This window comes from Gallus gallus, chromosome 1, assembly GCF_016699485.2.
Source record: "Gallus gallus isolate bGalGal1 chromosome 1, bGalGal1.mat.broiler.GRCg7b, whole genome shotgun sequence".
Taxonomy (NCBI): domain Eukaryota; kingdom Metazoa; phylum Chordata; class Aves; order Galliformes; family Phasianidae; genus Gallus; species Gallus gallus.
In genome coordinates this window covers 105,649,158-105,675,738 of record NC_052532.1, presented here as the reverse complement: position 1 = coordinate 105,675,738, position 26,581 = coordinate 105,649,158, and the positions used below count along the sequence as shown (strand labels likewise).

Below are 26,581 nucleotides of genomic sequence, written 5' to 3'. Positions count from 1 at the left end.
TTCTAATATCTGGCAGTGGGAGAAAGATCATAGAATCATAGAATCGCTAAGGTTGGAAAAGACCCACAGGATCACCCAGTCCAACCATCCGCCCTTCATCAATGGTTCCCGCTAAACCATGTCCCTCAACACAGCATCCAAACGCTCTTTGAACACCACCAGGCTCGGTGACTCCACCACCTCTCTGGGCAGCCCATTCCAGTGCCTGACCACCCTTTCAGAGAAGTAGTATTTCCTAACGTCCAGCCTGAACCTTCCCCGGCGCAGCTTGAAGCCATTCCCTCTCGTCCTATCACTAGTCACCCGAGAGAAGAGGCTTCTCCTCTTCTCTAGACTGAACAACCCCAGCTCCTTCAGCCGCTCTTCATAAGGTCTGTGCTCCAGACCCCTCACCAGCTTTGTTGCCCTCCTCTGGACACGCTCCAGGGCCTCGATGTCTTTCTTACAGTGAGGGGCCCAAAACTGGACATAATACTCAAGGTGCGGCATCACCAGTGCTGAATACGGGGGATAATTACTTCCCTGTTCCTGCTGGCCACGTTATTTCTGATACAAGCCAGGATGCCATTGGCCTTCTTGGCCACCTGGGCACACTGCTGGCTCATGTTCAGTCCAGCGTCAATCAACACCCCCAGGTCCATTTCCTCTACACAGTCTTCCAGCCACTCTGCCCCAAGCCTGTAGCACTGCCTGGGGTTATTGCAGCCAAAGTGCAGGACTCAGCATTTGGTCTTGTTGAAGATGATGAGGCCTCCGAAAGCTTGCTAGTGAGAAGTTAAGATGTTTGTATCTTACAACTACATATAAAAACATTCAGCATGGGACACTGATCCAGAGCTACCTCATGTTCCATTGGTGTTCTAATGACAAGGCTGCGTACGCCTACTTATGTTTAATGGGATACTGAGGATATTGACCTCAGGGCAGCTGGCCAGATGCAGTAATTATTAACCAAAGGGAGGGGGCAGACCAGAGAGGGACCTTCTAGTCCGATTGTCAAAAATACCAATCTGCAGATTCATTTAATGTCTTTGAGACCGTATCGCTCTTCTTCAGTGCTTCTCAAGAACATCACAATAGGCTGTTAAACTTGAAATTAAAAAAAACGAACAGTGTTTATTCTTGCATAATTTCACTTGCACAAATACAGTCTCATCTGTGTCTAACAATTTGCACAGACTGAAGTCTGATCTGCAGCTTCCACCTCAGTGAATGCAGCCTGGGACGCGGCGTAATTCCTCAAACAGGTGAATGCATTTCGAAGACTTTTGTTTCATTTGACACTGCCCATAAACAGAGTTATTCAATCAAGTGCAGCAGAGGAAGTAACACATTCAGAGCAACCAAAGTACAGTTGAAATTGTCTTACGAGAAACAGTGGCATCCAATTTGTTGTTAGTTATTCATTATACCCATTAGAAATGTTATACCCGTTAGAAATGCTTTAAAATAAGCCCATTTCACAGTATGGATGTGTTCCTGTAGGATAGTTAGATGCAATGTAAATGAACAGTACAAGTGAATTAGATCTTCTCTGAAAAAAAGGAACCATTTCTCCTACCTGTCCAGCTCTTAAGCCATACATATAATAGTTATTTTATAATGCCTTTGTAATTTTTAAGATCTTACAAATACTACATATAGTACAACACTTCCTTTCTTAAGAAGAAAAGGAAACTAATTGATACCATTTGTTTGGCAACAACAAGTGCACTAAAAAGTTACACCACCATCGTGGGGGTGGGGATTCCCCAGTTCTAAGTATTAACATTGAAAAAATACTACGGCTATCTTTTCTCGACGATGTACCGACACTGAATAAAAAGTACTCCATGAATAAGAAGTCTGCAAAGGCTGTTGGAATCTAAACTCTATTTTGGCAAAGTGAGGACTGGAATAGGGTATTCTGCAAAAGCTGGGGGTTAGCCTGGTGAAAAGCCTTAAGCCTTTATAAATCGTCACCCAAATAGGAATTGCTTCAACCCAACTCGAGCACTTCACACTGCCATAAGCAGTGCACTCTCACTCATCTTTCCATATGCTCCTCACAGGGTGACTTGCTCTTGAGATACCGTGTGATCAGCACTCTGAGTGGCACCAGGAGAGCTCCATGGTCCTGTGCCCAATATTCTCCCTTCCTCCTGGCAATTACAGGTTCCACCACCAGTCCCATCCCTGTGGAGCAGCCACTGTAACCGGGAGGGATTTCACTTCTAGTCCATCACATGATGGACAATCCTTCCCATGCTTCCTGAGGGGAGAAGAGCCTGCTGGTCACCAAGCTCTGCTTTCGGCTCTGCCACTGTTTTCCCCCTATTTTCCTGCAGCCCAACCTTCTCCTGTCAGCTGTGCTCACCACGATAGGCAGGAGAGCCCGAGAGCCTGAAAGCCTGACAGAAGGGCTCTGAGGAAGCAACAACGCCTTGACTCACACAGCAGGCTGCGATCACAGATCCAATGCTAAATCTGGGGTTAGCAACACTTCGCAGCTTTACAAGAAGCGCAAGGATTCACCTACGGTCGCAGCAAAACCTTTTTCTGACAGCTATGTCAAGCAACTAGGCTAGTTTAACACATTCTGTATTCATTTAAGTTCGGTCCTAAATATATCTTCCTATGTACAGAAAAATAATTTCCCAAGAATGGCCTTTATTTTAAAATACGTAAGAGAACAAACAAAACTGTGTGCCTATAAACGTTTGTGTTAGATCGACTCCGTATTTGACAACAACAAAGTAGCTATGTTCTTATATTATATATACAAATAATCACATGTATATATATGTATATATATCTATAGATACATCGATAGGGATGTAGGACAGGAGTGTTTGGTCTGAACAAACGTGGGGTGCGCGTGGAATGTACGGACAGAGCCAACGGCTCCAAGTGAAGGTGAGTTCACCTGATTCCCCACTGTTCTGCGTTTCAAGGGCTTTGACTGCTCAACTGGAACAGTGAAACACCACAGTGCAAACGGAGCAGTATGAAAACAGACCCCGCTGTTGCGGTGAAAGTCTGGACTCGTCACATCTTCATCTGGAAAATGTATTTAAGAATATTACAAAAACACTGTCATCCGCAATGTTCTTCCCCCCCAAACCCAACTCGCGTGTAACAAAAAGTGTTGTTGTTTTTTTTTTTCTGAAGGGTAAAAATATTCTAGAATGGACATTTAAAAATTTCCATCATAAAAACTCATGTTGAGAAGATATATAATAATTAAGTGCATCTAGAAAAAGTTCTCTGATGTATGGGTCATATTCCTTAGGGTCAGCCCAGCGATGTGCTCTGTCCCTTGACGTGCCCACGTCAGACCACCAACTGCACATGGCCTCTCAGGGCCTTACAGACCACCTCCCTACAGCGCTGATCTTGGGGAAATGGTATTTCCAAAGCCAAGATCAGCTTTATGGTTTTTATTTTACAGTGCTTCCAAATCATTATAACCTGCAGGTTTATGACTTATGATTAGCCTGGTAAATACCATTCTGAAGAGTCTGGTGGCTATAACCCAATGACCATGCACTTTCAGGACGACAGGGAGGAAAGCAGATCTGCAAGGAACATAAACTCCTTTATCTTAACCTTGACTTGTTGTTTGATGCTCTCTTCAGCTACTGCGATCTACCAGTCCTTATAGAATTTGAATCAACTTTGTAATGTAGGCTCCTTGAACTCATCCCTGCATCTTGAGCATAGCACATGAGCATCCAGCCAGCTCCTAGTATGCCTTTGTTCTAGCTGGGACACAAAGGAGCCTGACAGAGGAGAGCTGAACATGCCCTGGGCTTAGAACCATAGTATCATTAAGGTTGGAAAAGACCTCTCAGATCTCCCAGTCCCACCATCAGCCCACCCCCACCGTGCCCACTGACCACATCCCTCAGTGCCACATCCACACGGCACTTGAACACCTCCAGGGACGGTGACTGCACCATCTCCCTGGGCAGCCTGTGCCACTGCCTCACTGCTCTTGCTGAGAAGAAATTGTTCCTAATATCCAACCTGAACCTCCCCTGGTGCAACTTGAGGCCACCACCTCTTGTCGTATCACTGTTACCTGGAAGAAGAGGCCTAGCCAGTCCCACAAGTCCACAACGTGTGAAGTCCTGGATGGAAGGGAAATGACAAGGACTGATTGCAAGTTAGAAATCCATAGAAACCCCAGCCCTTCATCATCATCACACATGCATGACTTCCATTGGCATTAACAGGTACTAAACGTTCCTGTGCATTGAGGGCAAGTTGGAAATGACAAGCAATGGTGGTTGGGAAGGTGCTCGGTTGTGTTACCACATAGGAAGATGCTATCTGACATACCCATGATGGGGTCACAGTCCGAGAGCCCCCACAGCTACCTGGCAACCACTTCCAACAGCAATTGAATCTCAGAGGAAAATGCAGCAACTTGAGGCTTCTTCTGGAAACCTGGACTGGATCTCTGCACCACACCCATGGTATTTGTTTCCTATTTATCTACTTATTTGATGCTGAAATTCATGCTGTGGAAATGATACCATAAAAAAAGTGATCCGACTTCCTAAACACTGAAAGGAATGTTCACAGTATGTCCAGCTACTGAGTAAAATTAGGACAGCAATAAAAGGTTAGACAATGACATTTAATGTTACCCATTAATAGATTTTATCACTTTTTTTTTAATCCTACCACAACAATGTGTATTTTCATATACGTTATATTTAATAAAATGTATTGATATGGAATTAGGAAAACATGGGTTTAGTACTATTTACATATTTTAATCGAAACAATTTTCTTAACAACATTGAAAAATAGAAACTTAAAGTTCTCTTAATCATGTTTTCTGCCAGTTAGTGGTAACCAAATGCATGCCCAGGAAGTTGCACTCCCTCTAAAAGGTGATCAGTCGAAAGTTTCTAACTAAAGTGTGTATCTCTGGTTTTCTGTTTCAAAAAATACATAAGTATGTCTGTCATTTCTGATACAAAATTCTACACTATCTTCAATAAATAAATAATAAAGCGATTCTGAAAAGTATGAAATGTAAACTTTGTCGTCCCTCCAACATACATTTTTTCCCATTGCTTGAAACATTACAGTGGTCTCGTAGGAAATTATAATACACAGACACTTCCCAGCACAGTTTACACTTATTACCATACTGTATCTACCTATTCGTTATGAATATATCCTAATTTCCTAATGGAAATCAATAAGAATTGTAGTGCTAGAGAACACCATCTATACAGGGAAGGTGGAAACCAGTACTGAAAGGACATGCAAGGAACATCAAAACCTAACAACAGGCTCCACGAGAACATTCACATGCTAATGGAACAGGCTGACACCTCCCATTCAGAATTAAAGTCATTACAAAAATACCAGTGTATGCATGATAGGTAATGAACGAAATGATTCCAGGCAGAACAAAGATGAATTTTACTCTTAGGGGTCTGTCACATCCAGTCTTAGCAAAGCACTTAGTCGTGTACTCAAGGGAAACACAACCTATATGTGCACTTAGAGATAGATAAACGCTTTGCCAAACGTGGGAAGTTTGCTGGACATTGGCCTGTATGTGTGCTATGTGTCGAGTTAAACACATATATAACCTGTGTTCCCCGAGATGAAAAGACATTACCCTGGGGTTACCCACTCCATACAATCACAAACACTCTGTTCTGTTCACGTCTACCATCTTTGCCACCAGCTTCGTGACCAGCCCGGTTTGCAACAAACACTGCTGTGAGTGACAGTGTGTGCTATTGCCCTGGATTCAGCGACATGATGTCGAATGCAGTCAGGCACAGTACAGTTTAATAACTGGTCATCACTGATTGCTTTGCAAGCTAGACTCTGCGGGGTAGAAATGAGCTTCCTGAGCTAGAGCCATCATTTTTTTCCTTCCTCACTGCAGGTGACGGAACACCCATCTGCATTCACACAACTGAGCAGCAGTAGTAAAACGGTATCGAAGTGGTATAGCACAACATTCAGCAGGGCTCTATATTCCGTCCTTCACTTACTGTTCAAACACTTCTTCCAAAGGTACTGAGTAGGTGGACTCTTCTGGAGTGCAACTCATCTCTGTGCGCAAGGCCTGCACGTAATTTATTTTGGGGGGCAATGTGAGTCATGAAGTGGTATGTTAATAGAATCTTCTCTGTTTATAGATATAGATTATTTATTTTCTAAATATTTTCAGTATCGCCACGAAGATCTCCAGAGATCTTCTTACTGCATAACTGCTTGTTCCATTCACAAAACATTTACACGCCACTTTGCTGAGCAATAGGCACAGAATTCCTTTTGGGGGAAAACCCTGCAGAAAGCCACCAAACATACCAACACTGCCTTCTTCATGTAAATAAACGAGTAGAGTAAGTGGAGCAAGCATGGGGACCTATGTGGTGTGCCAGCCTTTCAGGCTGCGGCACAAACAACCAGGTTACTTCAGAAACCCAGGAAACTAGCATCAGGTTCCACATAGAGAAATTGAGGGAGACTTCCTCACTAAACTGGGACTCGTTTTTCAGTGAGAATTATCAAGGCACAAAGATGCTCCTGTTTGCTTTGATAACCCTCTTGTGTGTGAAGGGCAAGCAGTAGTTTCATACCAAACCAATAAGGGTTTTGTGACAGCTTCTGCAGATACCTATATTGCAGTGAACTCAGACCAAAAATAAAAACCATTGGTCCCTTTCCTTCTAAGGCTCATCAAACAATTGCAGGTCTAGTCGGACGACTATCTCTCCTGTTGGGACTTCATGGAGAAGGAGACACTTAGTAACTGGTCCCTTTGAACCCTGATCCTTCTTAATGTCTGCCACACGGATCTCTGTTCTGCCCAAAAAGTCTGAAATGCAAAAAGACAGCATGCTTAGAAATGAAACAACTGTTTTCTGCTGCAATAAAATGCTAAATTGCAGAAGGAGCTAAGCTTCCATCTACACACAACAAAAGGAGAAAACAAGCCCTCAGTCCAATTATATTTCTGCAGTTGAAGGACAAACGCTGCCTGCCTGCACAGAAGAGATTTTCATCCGGACCAGTGGCAGCATTTAAAAATAAATGATGCCAAAGGCAGAAAAAATCCACCATGCACTTCACAGCTGCTTTGCTTAAGCAGCTTACTTATTTTATGATATGTTAGAGAAAAGGCCAAAGGCCGCTGCCCAGCTTGAACCGAATGAGTAGCTCTCAGGAGATGATAGAGCAAGGGGTGGATCACAACAGTGACAAGGTCACTGGGGAAAATGGTACTGGCCACATGGATGACAGTCCTGCCCAAATGCTTCCTGAGGGAAAATTACTCCAGAAGACATTCTTCAGTGCTCAGTATGTCTACTGCAAGTTATGAAAATAAAAATGGGTTGGGAATCTTGAGTTCATTTCTACTACTGCCTGTTATAGGAATCTGATGACATTTCTTTCCCTCCTCCATTAATTTGTCCATTTGCAAAAAGCATCCAGAGCTTCGTGTAAAGACTTAGCAGAATTGCAAACTGCACTTCAGTTACTGTCAAACTGCACAAGAAAGGAAACCCAAAAACCTAGAAAGAGCGCAATTCTTTTTGCTCCAACACAAGCATGGCTACACTGGGGAGTGAGAGTGTGTCGGGCCTCAAACATGCACAGGGGTTCAGTATTTACCTCAGTGGAGGTGCACCTCTTCAAAATGGGAGGTCTGAAACTACCCTTGGAAGGGTGGCTGCCCCCTACTTACTTACCATCTGGGGAGAACTGGTCCCTCTCAAACACCGTGATGCAGAGCACGTCCTGCTCGAGGTCTTTGATAAAGAACTGGCAGTTGGAGTTCCACTTCGGATTGAGGGTGTCCTGCATTGTCTTGGTGATGTGGCACTGAGAGCCCATCGTTACCTCACAGTATGGATTACTCTTTCCTAGGAAGTAGGAAACAAACAGAAAAATGTAATCACGTTTTCAACTGTGTGTCTGAATATCCTCTTCCTCTTGCCGCCAACAGACCAGGTAAAGACAGTGGCCTTGCTGTCATTTCAATAAGCAGGGGCACAATTCTGCAAGGTGCTGAGCACTTTCCACTCTTCATTAAGGACTTTGTGGCTTACGATCTCTCATGAAATAGTTTATATGGTAAAAGCTGTTTGTATGAGCCAAAGGATAAAGTGCAAGACAACTGCATGACTGCTACTGAACAGCACAGAATCACCTCTGTGCATTTTAAGTTCATTAAAACAGCTTCGTTAAACAAAAATACGTTGACAGAACGTCTAAGTCAGTCAAACAGGAATGTCTCCTTCGCAGAGCATATTATGAAAATCACAAGGCACTTACCATGGGATCTGCAAGGTTTTAGTTCAATGCCTTCAACAATATTCACCATCAACCTCCCGATGCCTGTTGCTCTTTGTGAGCGAACTGTGGTGAAACAGAAGAGGAGAGACAGAAGTCCTTAATGTATTTTCTGGCCCAGGGACTTCCCCACGAAGGATGAGAACCCCTGTACCCCATGCTGTACCTAAGTAGGCCTTTTCCCTCTTCTTCTTTTCAGTCTCTATGTAAAGTTCCGAAGCAGCTTTAATTTTCTGAACCCACGCAGTCCTTCAGAGGGAAAGGAGAAAAACATTGCAAAATATCATTTCCATTTTCACCCACCGCTGTACTGCAGGCAGCAGTAAAGCTGGCCCTCCTTCCCAGCCTCTTGCACCCTAAGGCCCCCACCCCACCACAGACTCTGCTACACTGAAGCTGTCTGCTTGGAAGAGATCTTGCTGGAATTCGTAGCCTCTGTAGAAACGTAATCATTCCAGCCTAGCAGATCCCATCACGCAACGGAAGCTCAAGAGAACTATGAGCAGGCAGGGAGCAAAGACATTTTATAACATTTTATGCATTGGAATTGTTCCAGGTAACACATCCTCAAGCTGGCATAATACTATCTATACAATGTGTTTGGGATTTTTTTTTTTTTCTGGGTTTTCAGCTTCCATTTTTTAATAAAAGTTATTTTTCAAGAACTTACAGGTCTGCAGACCAATCTTTTCAATATAAGTCAGTGCAATCCTGTCTTTCTAAGATTGTCAGAGACACAAATCACTAGCTGAAGTTGTCACTCTTCTGGCTTACTCATTATAAACAGAACCAGGTTAAAACTGAGTTTTGTTTGGCAGGTTTTTGCTTCAGGTTTTAATCTGACTCGTTCCTGAATCTCATTCAACATATAGCCATGCAGATTCTTGCACTGGCACAGAAAACTGATGGACATAAACAGAGTAAGACAAGACCAAATCTTTTAGCTTCTTTATGCTACCATGAAATGGAAGCATCAGCCCTCCTAGTGATCGCACCACTGGTATTACTGGAATTCAGGAAGCATCATTATTTCTCCATTCTTTTCATGTACTGAGTATCACCTTATTCTCAAGCACAAGGAGATGTAATATTAACTGCTTGGACACTGCTATGCATGTGTACATCAAATACATTTGCATCAGACCTTTAAAACTCAGTACTAACATGGCCTGTGCGGGTACTTACCTTTCATTAATGCTTTCAGCCCGGAGTGTGTAGACTCTGTCAATGTGGGAGATATGGAAAATGGGCTCATCTCCAGAAGGGTCTGTGGGTAATTTTACTAGTACTTCATTTAGAAAAATGGGCTGGAAAACATTAGGCAAAGCTAGTGTTCTATTGCACAGTATCCAAACAGAGGCATGCAAGATAGAGATTTCATTTGTGCCCACAACAGCTTCTCCCCTTCAGCTGGCCTCCCATCTGTCTTAAAATATGTCATTTTTTTTTAATTTTCTTATTATTAAGGTGTGTCCACAGTCTGGAAACATTTCTCCTCAAGTAAGAAAACAGCTTCATGAAGTATAGCGATCTCTCCCTTCCCACAGGGAGCAGCAAATACTGCTCTCTGCATCACTCCTTGTTACGCGACCTCTGTTGAAGAGGTTGTTTTGGCCAAACTTCAAAATCATCTTCCCTTACCTAGCAGACAACCAGCTTGCTCAACATTGGTCCCTGGAATCCCCAGCATATGCCAAAGCTTTCAACATTCTTCTATATAAAGGCCCGCACATACAGTATGTGGGCGCTGCCTCCTGAACTTCTGTTAGTATATAACTATCCAAGCCACCATTTAAGAACGGTACTTACAGTTTTGTACATTTTGTACTGCAGATTAGACTTGGGGCTGAAGACCTTGTCTGTGCCAGAAGAGCCAAGAGGTTTTATGATCTGAGTCAAGAGGAGGAAATCGTTGAACAGAAAGCCATACAGTTCCTTGTTACTCTTGGCTTTATAGAGCTTCCCACTGTGCAGAAACTTGCGTGGTCCCAAGCAGTTTGTAACAGAATTAAATACGAGTTGCTGCGAAAAGTAGAAGAAGAAGAACAACGCACTGTATAAAGTAAAACAATCGAGGTTCCCCTGAAAGAGATCAAATACAGTTTTGAGTCCTGACATTAGTTTTAATTTGTGTCACAGGGATGACGAGCAATGTCTCCGCCTTGCGCATGACAAGCAGTGCAAGTCATAAAAATGTTATAGGAAATGTAAGGCATCCTATCAGTTGCACAAGGCATGTCCCGGGCAGCTAGAGAAAAGCCAAAAGCATTTTTGCCTCCTTCTGAGTCTCTCTGCCATGCACATGCACCTCTGTGAGCGGAGCCGTGCTGATGATGACTTGTCCTGGATGAGCAGTAGTTACACAAATGACCTCTCCAAATGGTGAGCTTTCTTAACAAGAACAGCATTCCTGAACTGTGTCTGAATTTTACTTACTAAAACATAAGAAGATAACAAGAGACTTCCAGATAATAACGAGATACTTCCAGATAACCTGTCTTTGTGCCCCTGTAATAGCTGGGCTTAGAGGACAGCTGCTGACCGGTGACTGGAACCGGAAAGAAGCAAGACTCATCTGGAGGTTACCAGGTCTGTAGAGGCTTGTTAGCCCTTTCATTTTTAAGTTAATTTCCATCGGTCAGGATCGTGTAGGCCCTGCCATCCTTGCTAGCCAGGCAGGTAGATCTAGAGTAGCTCCTTCAACAGATTAGAAATACCTCAGCCAGAAAAGTGCTGGAGGAAGGCCTGGTCACTGCTTGTCACAGATTTAAGGTGTTACTGGCATTACCTTGTCAGCAAGCAGTCAGTTGGCCATGCAGGTAATATTACTGATGTTCCAGGGTTAGACATCATGTACAGAGGACAAAAGCAGCCATCTCCCTTCAGGCAGTAGTTTTAAGACAGCCAAACACAACTCTGGCCCTTCTGAACTTGTCAGAATTGTCTTTCCCCCAAAATAGATTTTTAAGATGAAATGCAACATTTTCCAGTTTATAAACCAAGCGGTGCTTATTATTTGTTTATCTTTTGAACTGAAAACTCAGTACACATTTTAAAAATCAAGTTGTGATCTGTCTGTCTCTAGTATATTCACCAATATAGGGAGGCCATCAAAGTATCCTCTGTCCACCACAAATATTCTGTTTTCAGCAGAGAGGCTTAACGTGCTACCTTAAAAAGCAACATGCATTAGTAGGCAGTGATTCTCTCTGTGAAGTCTTGAAAGACTTGATCAGTATTCACGCATTTTCAGAATGTATACAAAGTTCTATTACAAAAAGCAGATACTGTGATGGCTTTTAAAGCACTCCAAGATGGTCAGGTATGGCTTCAGGATGAGATACAACAGTACAATAATCATTGTAAAGAGCCACGAAACTGAAGAGTTGTGGTTAAAAATTGCAGCACTTAATCTGGCACTCGTCCAGAGGCAGGAAACAAAAGCAACATTTATCACGTAGGAGACAGTAATACAAGCAGCAAAAATGATTACGTGCATGAATGAAAGGGAGCCAAAGAAAGATGAAAACAAATGATTGAAGATTGTATGATATGATTACACCATTTTCCCTTGATGCAGAGCCATAAGGGAGCCATGATTTCTTCCCAAAGTGAAGTGTGTCCATTACTCTAGATAGCATGTTGTTTACCTCAGAGAGGCCTTCGCACTGAACATGAGCCTGGATCCACTCCAGCCTATCTGAATTTTCTTTCTCTCGCACTCCTTCATTTACTTGAGAACATAATTCTTCTGCTTTTTCAAGAGCATGCTTCAAGTGACTGTGGTCAGGATGGTTTTCAGGAGTGTTTTCTATTATCTACAGGTAAATAAAATACGTTAGCTTTTTCTATTATCTGCATTTAAAATATATCCATCTTCAGAACCCTACATTTCTGTTTTATTTCTTTATTTTCATCAGAGCTGGTCAGAAGCTTCCACATTTCTCTTCCTGCTTGACAAACATGAAAAATAAGAGACAAACTCACAGTTGGTAGGTGAACAGCTGTCTGCAGAGCCATTACATCAGTGCACTACTCACTCTTCTGACATAAGCATGCAAATTCCAGCCATAAACAGAAACACAGCTGATCATGGAATCTCTTAAATGACAACATCCAATTTGTAACTGGATTTATTCTTACAAAAGTCTGGGGTCAATTTCAACAGTACTATTCAAGATGGTAAGTGTTAGGCAACTAATAAAAGTTAGGAAAGGGTTGTAAGTTATCCAGTAATGTAAGCTGCAGTGATTTGGCATTCAGGATTGTATACTGAATGTCATTTTTGAGACTATCAGGAAGGAATGATACCATGTAAAAAGGCAAAGATGAGCATAAGATAGACCCAATACTTCCATGTTCTGAATTTCACACTTTTCATTCAGCTTTTATTGCCTTCTGGTTCTTTGTGTGCAAGTAAGTTTCACCTCTATTTCTAGTGGAAATCCAGAGACATTTTGCTGAAGGCAAATGAATTACTGCATTTGCTCTAGTGTGATAAAACATAAAAGGGCAGCCCACTTTCCCTAGCATTTCAGATATCTAATAGTGACAATGTAGGGAAACTATGCTGTAATTAAGCTACAAGCAAAGCAGCATCAAAAACATCATCTTTGCAAAAGAACATACATTTTTAATTATTAGTGGGTATCTTGTTACCCGTTGCATAGGCTTTAGTAGAAAACTTGATAGTGGCATTCCTTTACAGCGAGGATCCATTGCTAACCTCTGAAACATTAAGAGGTAAAACGGTGTTAGTCAATTTGCTTAAAATCCAGCAAAACAAGGAAAAGGTAAGGCAACAAATGAACATAATGCCTCAACTAAGTCCATTAGGTCACAAACAATGTCAATGCATTAGAATTTCTTGTATTTTTCACAATGTATTCTTCACCTAACTTGTCAGCACAAACAAAAAGCATCTTCTCACCATCATTTGTTCAGTTCTCAGCATGTTACTGCACAACCATTGCTAAAGTAATTATTTTACAGCCATACAGCTCACTGAAAAAAGGTATTCTTCTAACAACAACAACAAAGTATTTCTTCAATGAGTGAGTGCTTCAGTCTCTTCACTCTTAAGACTCTTCATTCTAATCTAACATACAGCACTATTTCAGACAATGTTTTGGAAATTTGCAATGCAATTTATGGTGTACAAAATACACGATGAATGCTTCTTCTCTTACTTTTACAAACTCCTTGAATTCGGGGACTTCATCTGTTTTCTGCTGAATGAGTGCTGCCCCATTGAGCTGGCAGCTACAGAACCGAATGTATGGCTGCATGTGTGGCAGCTGAGCTGTCAGGATGTCACCAATCATTTTCACTGGCATCTTCTCCCCAGACATCTTCTTACGCACACGCAAGGCCCTAAACACAAAAAGGTCATGTGTGTTTGATAAGTCAGCAGACCTCTGCATAATGATGTGTGATCTATGAAATAAGTAGGTTGATTCTTATTCATTACTGAAATGAACAGACCTCTGAATAAAGAACAGATCAGCCGCAGGACTTATTGCATATTATTAGAATATAATAATCAAGACTGTACCCTCAGCCAACATTAGTTTTCCCTCTTGTGATCACCCATCTATTATTTTACATTAACTTAATGCAAAGCCAGATCAGATACAATGTAGGAAGGAATGTCATTACTCTTTCTATTAGAAAGAGTATATAGATATGCTCTTGAAGAAGGGATAAAAACCTTACCACCACCTTGGGCCCTTTCTAGTTTTTACCCTAATTTCCTAGGGAAAGGCATGTTATTGTCATCTGCTGTTTTATTATCAAACCGCTTGTCTCTGCCCTATCACTGTCATAACTTACCATTTTGTGGGCCATTTACAAACACATTACAAAAGCAGAGATATCTCAAAGTTACAAAATTCCTACACTTTCAATGAAAATTAGAAAATCAATAGGGAAAAATAAAGGAGCTTTATTAGTACTCTTGTTTTTTAAGATGCAGGTGTAACTCAACTGTTACGCATTTTGTTGGGCAATGGCCAAAAGAAGCAATCTGTTTGTACATGCCTTCAAGGAAGTTCTGATTTATCTTATAGTGTCTCAGGTTTGCATAACTTGACCTCTTTTCCAAAAAAAGAGGCTTTCCCTCCTGCTGAAATAACATGGATGGGTGAGAAAGATGAGAGAAGGAAGATGGGATCTGGTGGAGGCCACTGAGAATGAAGGGGGAAATAAGGGTACTTGCACTGTGTGGAGCTTCGTGGTAGAGAGTTGGGATTGGAGACTTTGGTAGGAAGTGTGCAGGGGGGGCACAAATCCATAGGAAACCAGGCTTTGTTGGCACTGCTTCTCACAAAACAGCCCATTCCGGTGTTAAAAAGTTTACAGTACTAAAGGAATATATCAGGCAACTCAGAATAAGGGTGGCAGTGAATGTTGGTTGTAGTTTGCTTCCCATTTACAGATAATGGGACTGGAATTCAGTATGGGGCTATGACAGAGAAAGGGGAAGCAGAAGTATGGACTGTGGGCAGCCCTGAGAGGCATTACTCTTCAGGAGAAGCTGACCTTGCCTTCTGCAGTTCAGGTACCCTAAGAGCAAATTAAGTGCAAATCCTCACTCAGTGAAGAACTGCTGCATTTTTCTCAAGAACAATAAAAAAATATAGCAAACAGTAATATCTTGCCTTTTCCAACAGGGAAAAATGCTTGGCTCCTTTGGCTACTATTTTCTTAAGTGGCAAATATTGTCATGCAGCTAAAAGAAGAGGCCCATGATTTTGTAATTGATAAGTACAGAGAAGAAAAAAAAAACACACAACTTACTTCAGTAGTTTTATATTGCACATAATCAGCTCCTTCCAATTAACAAAAATCATAGCAACTTCCTTTTCTGTTAGCAGCTCAGATTCCATTAGTGGTTTCTGGAAGATCTACAGATTCAGAAAATTAAGCAATTTAGAAAGTATACGTTAAGTATAATCAAAGTTGCTAAGACTGATGATGCTTACTTCCTTAGTCTGGAAGTGAGACAACTTTACCTCAGAGTAGCACTTGGTACTCAGCAGAACAGACCTCAAGCACTCCCTGTGCCCATTATCAGATCTACCTGATAATACCTTTGTGAGTATTTCTTTGAATTTCTTCAAATTATTTCTTATTTCTTTGAAAGATAATAATCTGAATTGGCCTCGGTGGTTGTTCACTGTGGCCTGGATACTCTGTTTTAACCTTGGGAATTTTAGTGACAGGTCTCCTGTGAGATATCCCAGGGTTACTTTGATAAACAACTGGAAATACGTTTTACTTTGGACTCCCTTATGGAAGTTCTGACTTGTCTCATATTGTCTCAGGTTTGCATAACTTGACCTCCTTTTCAGAAAAAAGGCTTTCCCTCGCTGTCAAAAGAATTGCCCACATCACTTGTCTATATGAATTTCCCCACATAAAAGATGCTATGTACCTTGTAACATCTGAAGAGAAACAAACTAAGTGATAACTGGGTGCCACTGTGCATGTAGAAATGGGTACATGATGCACTTCAAGCTTTAAGAACTTACATATGAGAAGTAAACATTCAAAATCAGGAGTGAAAAGAGTTGACTGAAATGACAATTGAAACATCAGCATTTCAGTAACAGTGACACAAGGGCTCACCATCTGTTACACCCACATCCAGACATGCATATACTTCCATATAGGAAAATTTAACACAGATCATTCATAGAATCATAGAATCATAGAATGGCCTGGGTTGAAAAGGACCACAATGATCATTGAGTTTCAACCCCCCTGCTATGTGCAGGGTCGCCAACCACCAGACCAGGCTGCCCAGCACCTAAGAAATCCAACACAGCAATGATACCAAATGAGTTTGTAGGGTGAAATTACTGAACCAATTTACTTCAAAAACCTGAGTGAATAAAACCTGCTCCTAAAAGTGCCGTGCCTCCTTACCTCTGTGACCAACTGCAGATCATTTACGTAGTTCTCTTCTGTGACAATGAGCTCATGGATGTATCCCTGCCTTTTTCGTTCAGTAGGTGTCAGCATATCCAGAAGATGCAAGTCTGCACACCCTGGAAAACACAAAAGAACCCTGGATTTTACTTACGGTGGTTTTCGAATTGATCCAGATCTGTAGTAGTTCAAATAATGCTTAATGAACAGTAACGACTGCCTGTTCATTTAATCATAATTCACACGTAATGACACAGCACTTACAATGCTTCATCTCTTAGTGAATAAAAACGTTGTCATTAACTTTTTTTTTTTTTAAATCAAGGTCATTCCTAGGTGATAGCCAGTTAATAAGGCAAGTGAATGGAGGTCTCATTAAAATGACAGCATGCAGTCCAGAAACAACGAAAGCAGACCTCCCTATGGCACGAACAGGATTTCTAAATGTTTCTTCTCTGGTAGCAAAGCTTAAAAGTCCCCTTCACCACTACCTGCCCATTTCCAACCTCACTCCGAAGTTCACTGTTTCCCTTAGTTGTGTCATTCAGCTGGAACCACACTGTAAAATAAATCCCCAAATGGATCACTGTTAATAAAAAAGGGACAAAGACTTCACCTGGAATTAATGCCAAAGAACATACATATTTATCCTAAAAGGGAGCAGAATTAAGGAAGAGAACTATAGTGACATTAATGCTCTGATGAGCTCTTTAGATTTTCAGCTCTCAGCTCTGAATTCAAGTTTAACCTTTATCATTTAAGTCAAAGTAGGCATCCTTATCAAAGCAGGGTTTATTTACTTCTTCACACTTCAGTTAAAAATTGCTGCAGAAGTTTTGAAGGACTTGAGCCAAAACTCATGAAGGCCAGCAGTCACCTCACAGAGCTCACTGGTTTACAGACTGAGCCAAAGGGGTTGACTGATTGTCGTTCTATACCTTAAAAAGCCGGAGGAAATCTTATAACTACAAACACGCCTTCCATCAAGCTTGTCCTTCTTTTTTCCCAAACCACCTTCTGTGTAAATTCTAGAACTTTTATACTATAAGCATATTCCAAATTTCATGTTCTACTTTCTATTCTGCATTACAGCAGAATACTTAACTACTTCTTTCTCCTGTAGATCTCGGTATGTTTCAGCACAGCTCAAATGAATTCTTACGAAATTGCCAAGGAAAACACTTTCTTCCTGTTGCACTTCTAATAGTTTTTATAACTGTTCTGCATGAAGTGCAATGCATTTTATGTTGTTGTTTTGAAACAGGTTAAAAATATTTTGCTTTAAAGAAATGCTACCTACAATTACTCTGACACAGTCAAGATGCTTCATTTTAAGTCTTTCCCCCACTCCTCAACAAAATATTGGCAAATTCAGTACATTCCTCATTGAAACAGATTTTCCACATGGAGAAAAATCTGACTGGAAAACATTGAATGAGACCTTCACTTCATGAGGTTTAAAATGGTCAAAGCTTTGTTTTTAAGTGTTCACCAGCATCAGTCATGACTCCAACATGATGTGATCTAACAGGTGTGTTTTTACATCAGATGTTCTCAAATGCTTTCATATAGTGAACCACTGCTGCTTATAATCATATCACACCCTAGCCAACTCCTTCACTTCTTTGTATACAAAAATAATACTTAGGTAGTATCTACTGCATCTTCAGCTTCCCGAACGTAATTCAGGACCTGATTCTGCACTACACAACTAGCAAGGTCCACCATGTATCACCATCAAATGTTTCATGAACGCCTTGGGACAGGTTGCTTTAACTAATCTGTGCTCCAGAAAAGATAAAAGATAGATTTGTTTAAAAAAAAAAAAAAAAAGAAAAAGTTGATGCAGATATTTTCCCCTACAAGTAAGAAGCTGAATACATATCAGATTGTAAGCGTAGCACGCAGACAACGCTCCTTTGTAATGCTGTGTATTGCAGTCCTTTCAAAGACACAATTCAAACTTTGCTTGAAGTTAAAAAGTTGGCTTTGAGAAGTGTCAATTAGCAGCTTCAAGTCAAAATAATCAGAATTCTCACTATTTTTCCAAAGTCAAAAGTTTCAATTCTGTTTAACAAGTGACTGCTTTCAAGGCATTTTCTTAGTTATCATGTAAATCACAGTTCTAATTAACAGAATCAGTCCTCCCCATGCAGCGTCAGCTTCATTAAAAGTGCACAAAATGTTTAATGATTTTTCTCTAGAGGCTGAGGAATTTTAGTGTTCAAAGATGCCGATGACCTTGGCTTGAAGTGCTGTTTCCAACCACCACCAGCCTTTAGAAGGAAGTATTCAACATTTTGAACTATTACATTACAGTGGCCAGCTTGACAGATAGCCAGGCTGGGACTTAAATGGGTTACTTTGAACATCAATGGAGGGTTCAACCTTGAGTGCTAAATATTTGGGAAAACTGCCCACTGCAGTTATTGCAGAAAACGCAGGAGAGACTTTTCTCATAAAGGATTTTCTTTGTTAGGTGCACAAGTATTAAGAATTGTCTCATCACTGTATCATAACTACCAAGCAAGAACTCTGCTCTTTTTCAGGCTGGAATGTCAAGGCCATACGGCTCTAGCTGGTTATTCATGGAAGCCAAAGTACTGTGTAAAGTACTTTTATGTACATCCAAATTCCATGTGCAGCTGAAATAACACCATTAGTGAATTCATCCCACTAAAAGGGCCTCCTGACAAAGTGTCCCTGATACTAGGCATTTCCCCTGACAAATGGGAGAGTTCTGTTTACCTCAGTGTAGAACCAGTTAATGTTTCTCGCTTAAAGCTTACAAGTAGTCACCATTCAGGTACTTAAAACTAGGCACTGCATTCTACCTTTTAGGTTATCAAATACCATTCTTTTCTATTTTCTCTCCCACTCTGGAGTTGGATACCATCTGAAAGATTGCAGAAGCTGAATTTCAATCTTTAACTATCAAAAAATCTAGCAAATGCAGAAAATAATGGAGAAACTATGACAGTTAATCCAGCATGTTTACAGTGCAGTGAATACGTAACCTTCTGTCCTTTAATTGTGTAACGGAAGTGAAGCCCAGCAGTGCCAGCAATCTGGGATCCTATCACCTCGTGACCTGTAGAACTGAGAGTTCTAGAAATTTAATGAAAATAATTTAAAATATCATTCTAAAAAGTAAATGCGTTTTTCCTTTTCCTTGCAAAGGCAAAGCCCTGAAAATATGAGTTTTCTAAGCTAATTGCTAAGCTTGAAAGCAATGCATCATGGATTGTGTCTCTTCAGAAAGAAGAATCCATTGTGGAACTTACTGCTATAAACACAACTTCTAACTTCTTCAAATGCAGGGAGATTTGCTGAACACTGTAACTGCCAGTTTTCACCATAACTTCATACTGGCCCAGTCTGCAACAGCAAGATCACAGTAGACAGGAGTCCACTTTGTTGTCATAAACCATAGAATTGGATTAGAAGGGACCTTAAAGATCATCCAGTTCCAACTCCCCTGCAGTGGGCAAGGTTGCTATTAAAGGGAACCAGAAGCAGTAAAAAATTACATCACAGTTTTCCTCCAAAACCTTAAGTGAGGAGAAACGGTACTCCTGGCACCACAATAGCATTTCTTCACTCAAAGTTTGAACATTCATTTGAACATTCATTCTTCTTATCAACTGTCTTCAGATGTGAACACCAATTTCCTGTGAACACCCTGTGGTTTGGACTCACTACTGAGAGACTATTTCAAACTTTTGATGAGGACAGCTCATACACTGGTGATCCAGCAGATCTTTCCTTCTCTATCTTCTGTAATGCAAAATCCCATTTCACAGCTATTTTTAGTGATTTCAGTGCGTTCAGAATTTCTTAGCAGGACTGGTATACCCATTTATCAGTAGAGCCGAGTGTTTTCCTCTGGGAAGTAGAGAAGTAGAATCACAAAGTAAGTCTGTAAAGTCACACCTGCAAATTATTAAGCAGTACTTCGTTTTTGGTAAGAGAGGTCACCTACAGCATGTGTTTCCTCCTGTTCACACCAATCCGCTATCATTAAGTGAAGGGACTGCCACTGTCAATCCACACAGGCCTAACAACATCTTGAGGATCTTTTGTAGCAATTCCTGTTGTCTGAGTTGACTAAGTCCTGGACTAGTTTATGTTGCATCAGTGAACTGTAACTCTCACCTTGGAATTACGACCCGGGACCGATCTTGAGCCCCTGACCACTTTCTTCACTGTAACAGCACATCAGCCAAGAGCATCAGCCAGAGGTCTAGGCTGATGGAACTGCACAACCCAGCTTCATATTTTCTTCAGCAAAAATAAAGATGCGATATAGGTACTGCACTTGGAGTCAGAAATGGGGTATCTCGTATTCTAAGAGTTCAAATATTTTATTAGTTTTTCACTTTCTTGTGCTGACCTCCACCCATTACCTTTCCTGCCTCCAGGTCTTCGCCTCCATAAAAAATGTCACGTGAAGGAGTCGAAACAGATGGACTTTAACAGAATTAATCCAACCTACAAAACAATTTAGCTGAGAAATGCACTTGGCAGAGATGAATATGATGGGGAAAAGAAAATCCACAAAATCATGTTTCAGCAAGCCAGACCAGGGTGCAGAAAACTGCTATCTGTAATATTGACATGAGCCCAGTGCAGAGCAGCACTTCAGTAGCGATGGCAGCAGCTCGTGGCTGTATGGGCACCAGTGGAGTCGGCAGCATCAGCTAGGCTCACAGTGGGTACAAATGGGCTCTGTGATGGGCCATATGCAAGTCGAGATCAGAGTAAAGAGGAAGCACTGAGCTTTCCTCTTGCTGCCAGGTAAAGCTGTTGCTGAGGGGGTACTCAAAGAAGTGGGCTATACACAAAGGTGAATGAGAAGCTTATGCTGGAACGTGGAGCCACATTCTGTGATCACGGAGCAATGCAATGCAATGGGGACTCCAACCCCTTCTAAAAGCTGTATATTCACTTGCTGTAAAATTACCTCAGGTATAAAAATCTTTCCATTTAAACACGCTAGCAGATACATTGTCCATGAAATACCAGAAGTAAAAGCACTCTCTAAATGCAGTCTCATCTACATCCCTCAAGTGATGGCTCCTTTTTCTGATTTCCTGCTGTGATGGAAAAGGTACTTTACAAAAGAAAGCTGATATGAAGAATGCATTCAAATGATTATGCAGCCACAAGGCTGCTCTTAATGCCGACTTAAAATGTAAATCAAAATTAAAATCAACTGAATGATTTCTCATCTTTGTCTATGTAGATTGTGGAAATCTTCTTTCAGCCTTGACCAAGATCAGTGTTTGTTGGCTTTGCAGCCACACATTCAAGAACTGAAGAGACAAGAGTGTGGGCACATCTCCACCACAGGAGACAAGTGTATTTTGGGAGGTAATTGTGTAGTTTTAGGAGACTAAAGAGCTTCTCAGGTGAACCACTAAGGAAAGGAGAGTCAAAACTGGATTGAGACACAATCATTATTTTTGATTGATTATATCTATTTTCTTTACTAAGGAATTACTTTCATACTCCCTTTCTCATGTATATTAATAAAAATCCAGATAGGTAAGAGAGAATATGTGCAATGTCATTTTCATAGAATCATATCATAGTCACAGAATGGCCTGGGTTGAAAAGGACCACAATGATCATCTAGTTTCAACCCCCCTGCTATGTGCAGGGTCACCAACCAGCAGACCAGGCTGCCCAGCGCCACATCCAGCCTGGCCTTGAATGCCTCCAGGGATGGGGCATCCACAGCCTCCTTGGGCAACCTGTTCCAGTGCATCACCACCCTCTGTGTGAAAAACTTCCTCCTAATATCCAACCTAAAGCTCCCCTGTCTCAGTTTAAAACCATTCCCCCTTGTCCTATCACTATCCACCCTCATAAACAGCCATTCCCCCTCCTGTTTATACACTCCCTTCAAGTGCTGGAAGGCCGCAATGAGGTCTCCCCGGAGACTTCTCTTTTCCAAGCTAAACAAGCCCAGTTCCCTTAATCTTTCTTCATAGGAGAGGTGCTCCAGCCCTCAGATCATTCTAGTTGCTCTCCTCTGGACTCATTCCAAGAGCTCTGCATCTTTCTTGTACTGGGGGCCCCAATTTTCCCTGCCACCCAATGGAAATAACTGATAATAAGTAAGTTCAAACATTACCATGCTGATCTATAGTAGCATGCATAAGAATTTTTAATAATTGAGTCAATAAACATTATAGGCCTTTCAACAATAAATTTCATTACAAGCCACAGTGGTCTGAATATCTTTGTCCAGGACATCTTAAATGTGTTTTGAGGTTTTTGTGAGTTAACTGTTCTCAAGAATAGACTGATTTAAAAGAGGGTGCTCAGTTGAGTAATACACAGTACTCTTCTGTATGAGGAATCCTGGCACAACATACACCAGTGTGTGTATCTACAGAAGGACAACTTCAGTCTGTTCTATTCAGTTCAGTGGAAAATTGACCCCATGAACTTTTAGGGCACTGTGATTCTGAATATCTTTCATGAGACATCACTCTCAGTGTTTTTACGAAGCATGTTAGAAAACATAGAACCTGCAAATATTGTAATAGTTTTATTTTTTTTTCTCCCTTAACGTAATAATAATAATTTTAAAAAGCAGCATCTGAATGTCCTATATCCAAAATATTGCCAATATTTCAATATGTAGAGAAAATGTGTATCTGGCCTGAAGTCATAAAAACCACAGAGTCCCTTAGGAAAAAAGCTTTTAGTCAAGTTATAAATCTTTCAACACAATAGCTCATTATGGGAACATAGAGATACCCTTTCATTAAAATAACATTTTAATGCATGAAATATTGAAATAATGGAGGAGAATCTGCTACATAGTTCTCAGCAAGCAAAACAACAGTAACTGAAAAATACAAGTATTAAGTTATGTTCAATTTCTGTCAGATACGAGGCAGCACTGTGTTCAGAAAATGGCTATGTTGAAGAAGAAAACCTTTTTTTATGGCAGAGTGATAAAGGAAAAAATGTGCATGTTAGATACTACCTAAAAACAAAGAAAATCTGTGCAATTGTGCATGTTTTAAGACTAGAGCTTCTGGCATACAATGCAGAGCCTAGGTCAATGTAAACCCATGGTAAAATAAAAAAGTATACTTAATATATCTACTAGCATAGTGTCAAAAAGTACCTACTGTTCTGTAACACGTAGAAGGCATTGAATAGAGAAAGAAAGGTGCAAAAGTTTGCAGCTGATCACAATTATAATCAAATAATATTCAAAGTAACAACACAGGTGTCGTTTGGAAATTAAACAGGAGGGCTTCAGGCTATTCTGGTGGCAAATTCATTACATGCACTAATGCCACTCGGTGAATTCTGCGTAGACACAGCAACAAGACAACAAACACATTTTAGTCTAGCTTTTATATGAAGAATTTAATTATCTATACATGTGACTAATTTTAAAGGCTGTATTACAGTTGTTAAAGCTGCAGGTTTTTATATATTTATATATTTTACATTCATATTGATGAAATACTGAAGTGCAATTGAATACGGAGCTTCACTTGCTCTTTGCACCACATGGTGGGTCAGGAGGAGGGAGATGGGGTAGGATTAGAAATTCTACAACACTGCCAGCATGAAATATAGAAATAAGTGAAGTACATAAAACAGAAGATAACTAAATGGTAAAGTAATTAGTATAAATGCTATATTGTGCTTGAGGCATTGGGTAGAGAGGGCTTCTGCACTGACAGCACCAGGCATTTCATCAAGAGCTTGTAACTAATGCTGGGAAGGCAAACGTGGCTTAGCTACAGCACATCTACTACATATATTTGACTGTAAGCTCCATTTAATATTAATTTGTATAAATTCCACAGTCTAGTTTAAAAAAAAATGTAAACATTGGAAATTAACTGCAGGGAGATATTTCTATACATTCTTTCTTGTCAGGAAAAATTACTTGTTCAGAAAGTGTTGTTCAATAATCATGAGAAAGTAAAAATGAAAAAATCACTCTATGAACTTCATGTAACCAAGATGAAAAAAAAAAGTTAATGCTCAAACATCACATGAACGTAGCATTCTATTGATTTTTGACACAAAAATGAAAAAACTGAAACATCTGAGACAAACACAAACCAGGATGTTTTCTAATTGTATGCAGCTACAAGTAATGTGCAAAATAAAATTAACATAACTGGGATAACAACATTATGCAAGGTTAATATCTCTTGCATCGGAAGGAAGTTAATTTCTTCTCTCCACAATGTATTATACACTCAACAAGAAACACCTGATACATACAGTACAAGAACTACAACAAAATACCTTATCTGCAATTGGGCACATTTAAAGTTCCTTAAACTGATTTAACTCCTTCTGTTCTTTTGTAATAATTAAAAAAAAAAAAAGACATATTGACAACACTGGACAAGCAAACAATAAAAAAGAAAGATACATAAAATCTCAAATTTATGGACATTTGGAACAAATTTAACAGCACATGCAGCATTCCTTGATAGTGGGTCTTTTTGCACAAACAAGATTAAAATGAAGAAATTTAACTTATACTTTTCCTTTAAAAGGCTAAAATATATATTTAAAAATAATTTTAAAACTGCAAAAGCACCTGTGCAAAGGTGGAAAAATTAGTTTGGTAACTATGAAAGCCACAAAAGGACCCACTATCCTCTGATTTTTTTGTTGTTTTTTTGTTTGTTTGTTTCATTTAATTTTGCGTCTATATCTGCAGGTAGTTAACTCAAACATTGTGATTACATGCAACTAATGTAAAATGAGGTAAACTGCTCTGCAGTGTGTTCTTCTACTCAGAAGGCAGTAGATGATCATGCTGGAAGTCACATGATCAAGGCTGCATCTCCCATCATCCCTCTGGGCAGTGATATGGGATAGTGGGTCTCTTTGAGGACTTTCAAGCCTGAGTGGGGGATGGACAACATATGATTCCTAGAAAAAGGAGGAAAACAACACATAAGCAAAACAAAACAATGAGCAAATTCAAGCTAGGAAAATGAGTCAGGCATGTAAACAGCATGGTGCAAAAATGATAAAGGGTAACATGCTACAAAGGGGATGGGAACTAAAAATAAAACAAACATAAAATAAGGTTTGCATTACAGAAGGTCTTCAAAGAGACTTTGCCAAGTGCAGCAGTGGTGAAGCATTGAGTTCTGCAAACCACAGCAGAATCACAGCAATGCTGCATGTTTCGTCTTAAAGTACTACGTAAATAATCACAGCATGGCAGCAGAGAGGGTCACTTACATTGCTGGCTTGGGTCCATATCTGTTGTCAGCTTCACATAGTTGGATGGGAAGAGACCCACTTGTCCATTCACCTCCCCTTTCCACCAGTCTGGGTCTTCCTTGTTAAGGACGTTTATAATCTGGCCTTTATTGAATGCTAGCTCATCATCATTCTGTGCAGTGTAGTCATACATGCCAATTACTTGGCACACTGTAAGATAAAGGAAGAGTTCTATAGCACTGGTAACGTTTCAACAAAGCATAAACTATGTGTAAACACTGCAGATATCACAGTATAGTTCCATGATAGTGCACTGATCTATACTGCCACTGCTGTGCTCCTGTCCCTCTCTCCTCTGCCCCTGTACCAGAACTTATCCAAGCCCTCAACAATTTGGCTCAAGGTTATTTAAAAAAACAAAGGCCTTCCACACAGCTTTACCCTCTCAGTCAGCTTACTGAGGGGTCGGGATCACAATATGAAGGGCATAACACAACAGTGCAAACTGAGAACACTGTATCCCACTGGAACTGCACCCAAGATATTTTTGATAGAAAGTGCTCAACAGTGAAAGACCGGAAAAATTTACAATTTTAAGAAAAGGTCAAACACTTAAACGATGTTAGCTTTCTATTGATACTTCTCTTCAGCTTTATGAATAGATCTTTCTGCCCATGAAAGCACTAAACTTACAATGTATTTATAAAATTAGCATTTTGCATCCTCACCACCCTGTTCTAAATAAGTATCCTTTCCAGTAGAACCACTCAATGGACAGAAGAGTTTAGGAAACATTTTAAGTTCTATTATTTGAGAAAGGCACTCCTTTCTAATTCGCACTGATCACACTGAACGGATCTATAATTCAAGAGAAAGGCAATGGTGATACTCTTGTACTCTTCCCCATAGGCATTAGGAACATAAAAACCTTGGAAAGATGAAAAAAGTAAAAAGCTACAAGATCATTTAGGGTGTCCTTTTGGCTCCACAGGACTGTTGCCAGAAGCATTTCTTCTATTTTCTTACGATAAAATTCATCAAACCTGGATGGTTCTCAGGATACAGTGGTTTCTGTTCAGTTATAATAGAACAATTT

At 40.4% G+C, this 26,581-nt stretch overlaps 1 protein-coding gene across 1 annotated transcript in view; it reads right to left on the bottom strand.

Annotated features, from left to right (window-relative positions):
• Positions 1 to 1,090: 1,090 nt before the first annotated feature.
• Positions 1,091 to 26,581, bottom strand: part of ITSN1 (intersectin 1) — a 119,094-nt gene continuing 93,603 nt past the window's right edge. Inside the window, exons 29-40 of the mRNA XM_040666360.2 lie at positions 25,504 to 25,695; positions 16,249 to 16,370; positions 15,118 to 15,224; positions 13,509 to 13,692; positions 12,949 to 13,047; positions 11,970 to 12,137; positions 10,129 to 10,341; positions 9,505 to 9,626; positions 8,486 to 8,568; positions 8,302 to 8,385; positions 7,716 to 7,889; positions 1,091 to 6,841 (exon numbers count right to left, since the gene is read on the bottom strand). Coding sequence (XP_040522294.1) covers positions 6,693 to 6,841; positions 7,716 to 7,889; positions 8,302 to 8,385; positions 8,486 to 8,568; positions 9,505 to 9,626; positions 10,129 to 10,341; positions 11,970 to 12,137; positions 12,949 to 13,047; positions 13,509 to 13,692; positions 15,118 to 15,224; positions 16,249 to 16,370; positions 25,504 to 25,695 — 1,697 coding nt within the window. The 3' untranslated portion in view covers positions 1,091 to 6,692. The remainder of the gene's footprint in view (positions 6,842 to 7,715; positions 7,890 to 8,301; positions 8,386 to 8,485; positions 8,569 to 9,504; positions 9,627 to 10,128; positions 10,342 to 11,969; positions 12,138 to 12,948; positions 13,048 to 13,508; positions 13,693 to 15,117; positions 15,225 to 16,248; positions 16,371 to 25,503; positions 25,696 to 26,581) is intronic.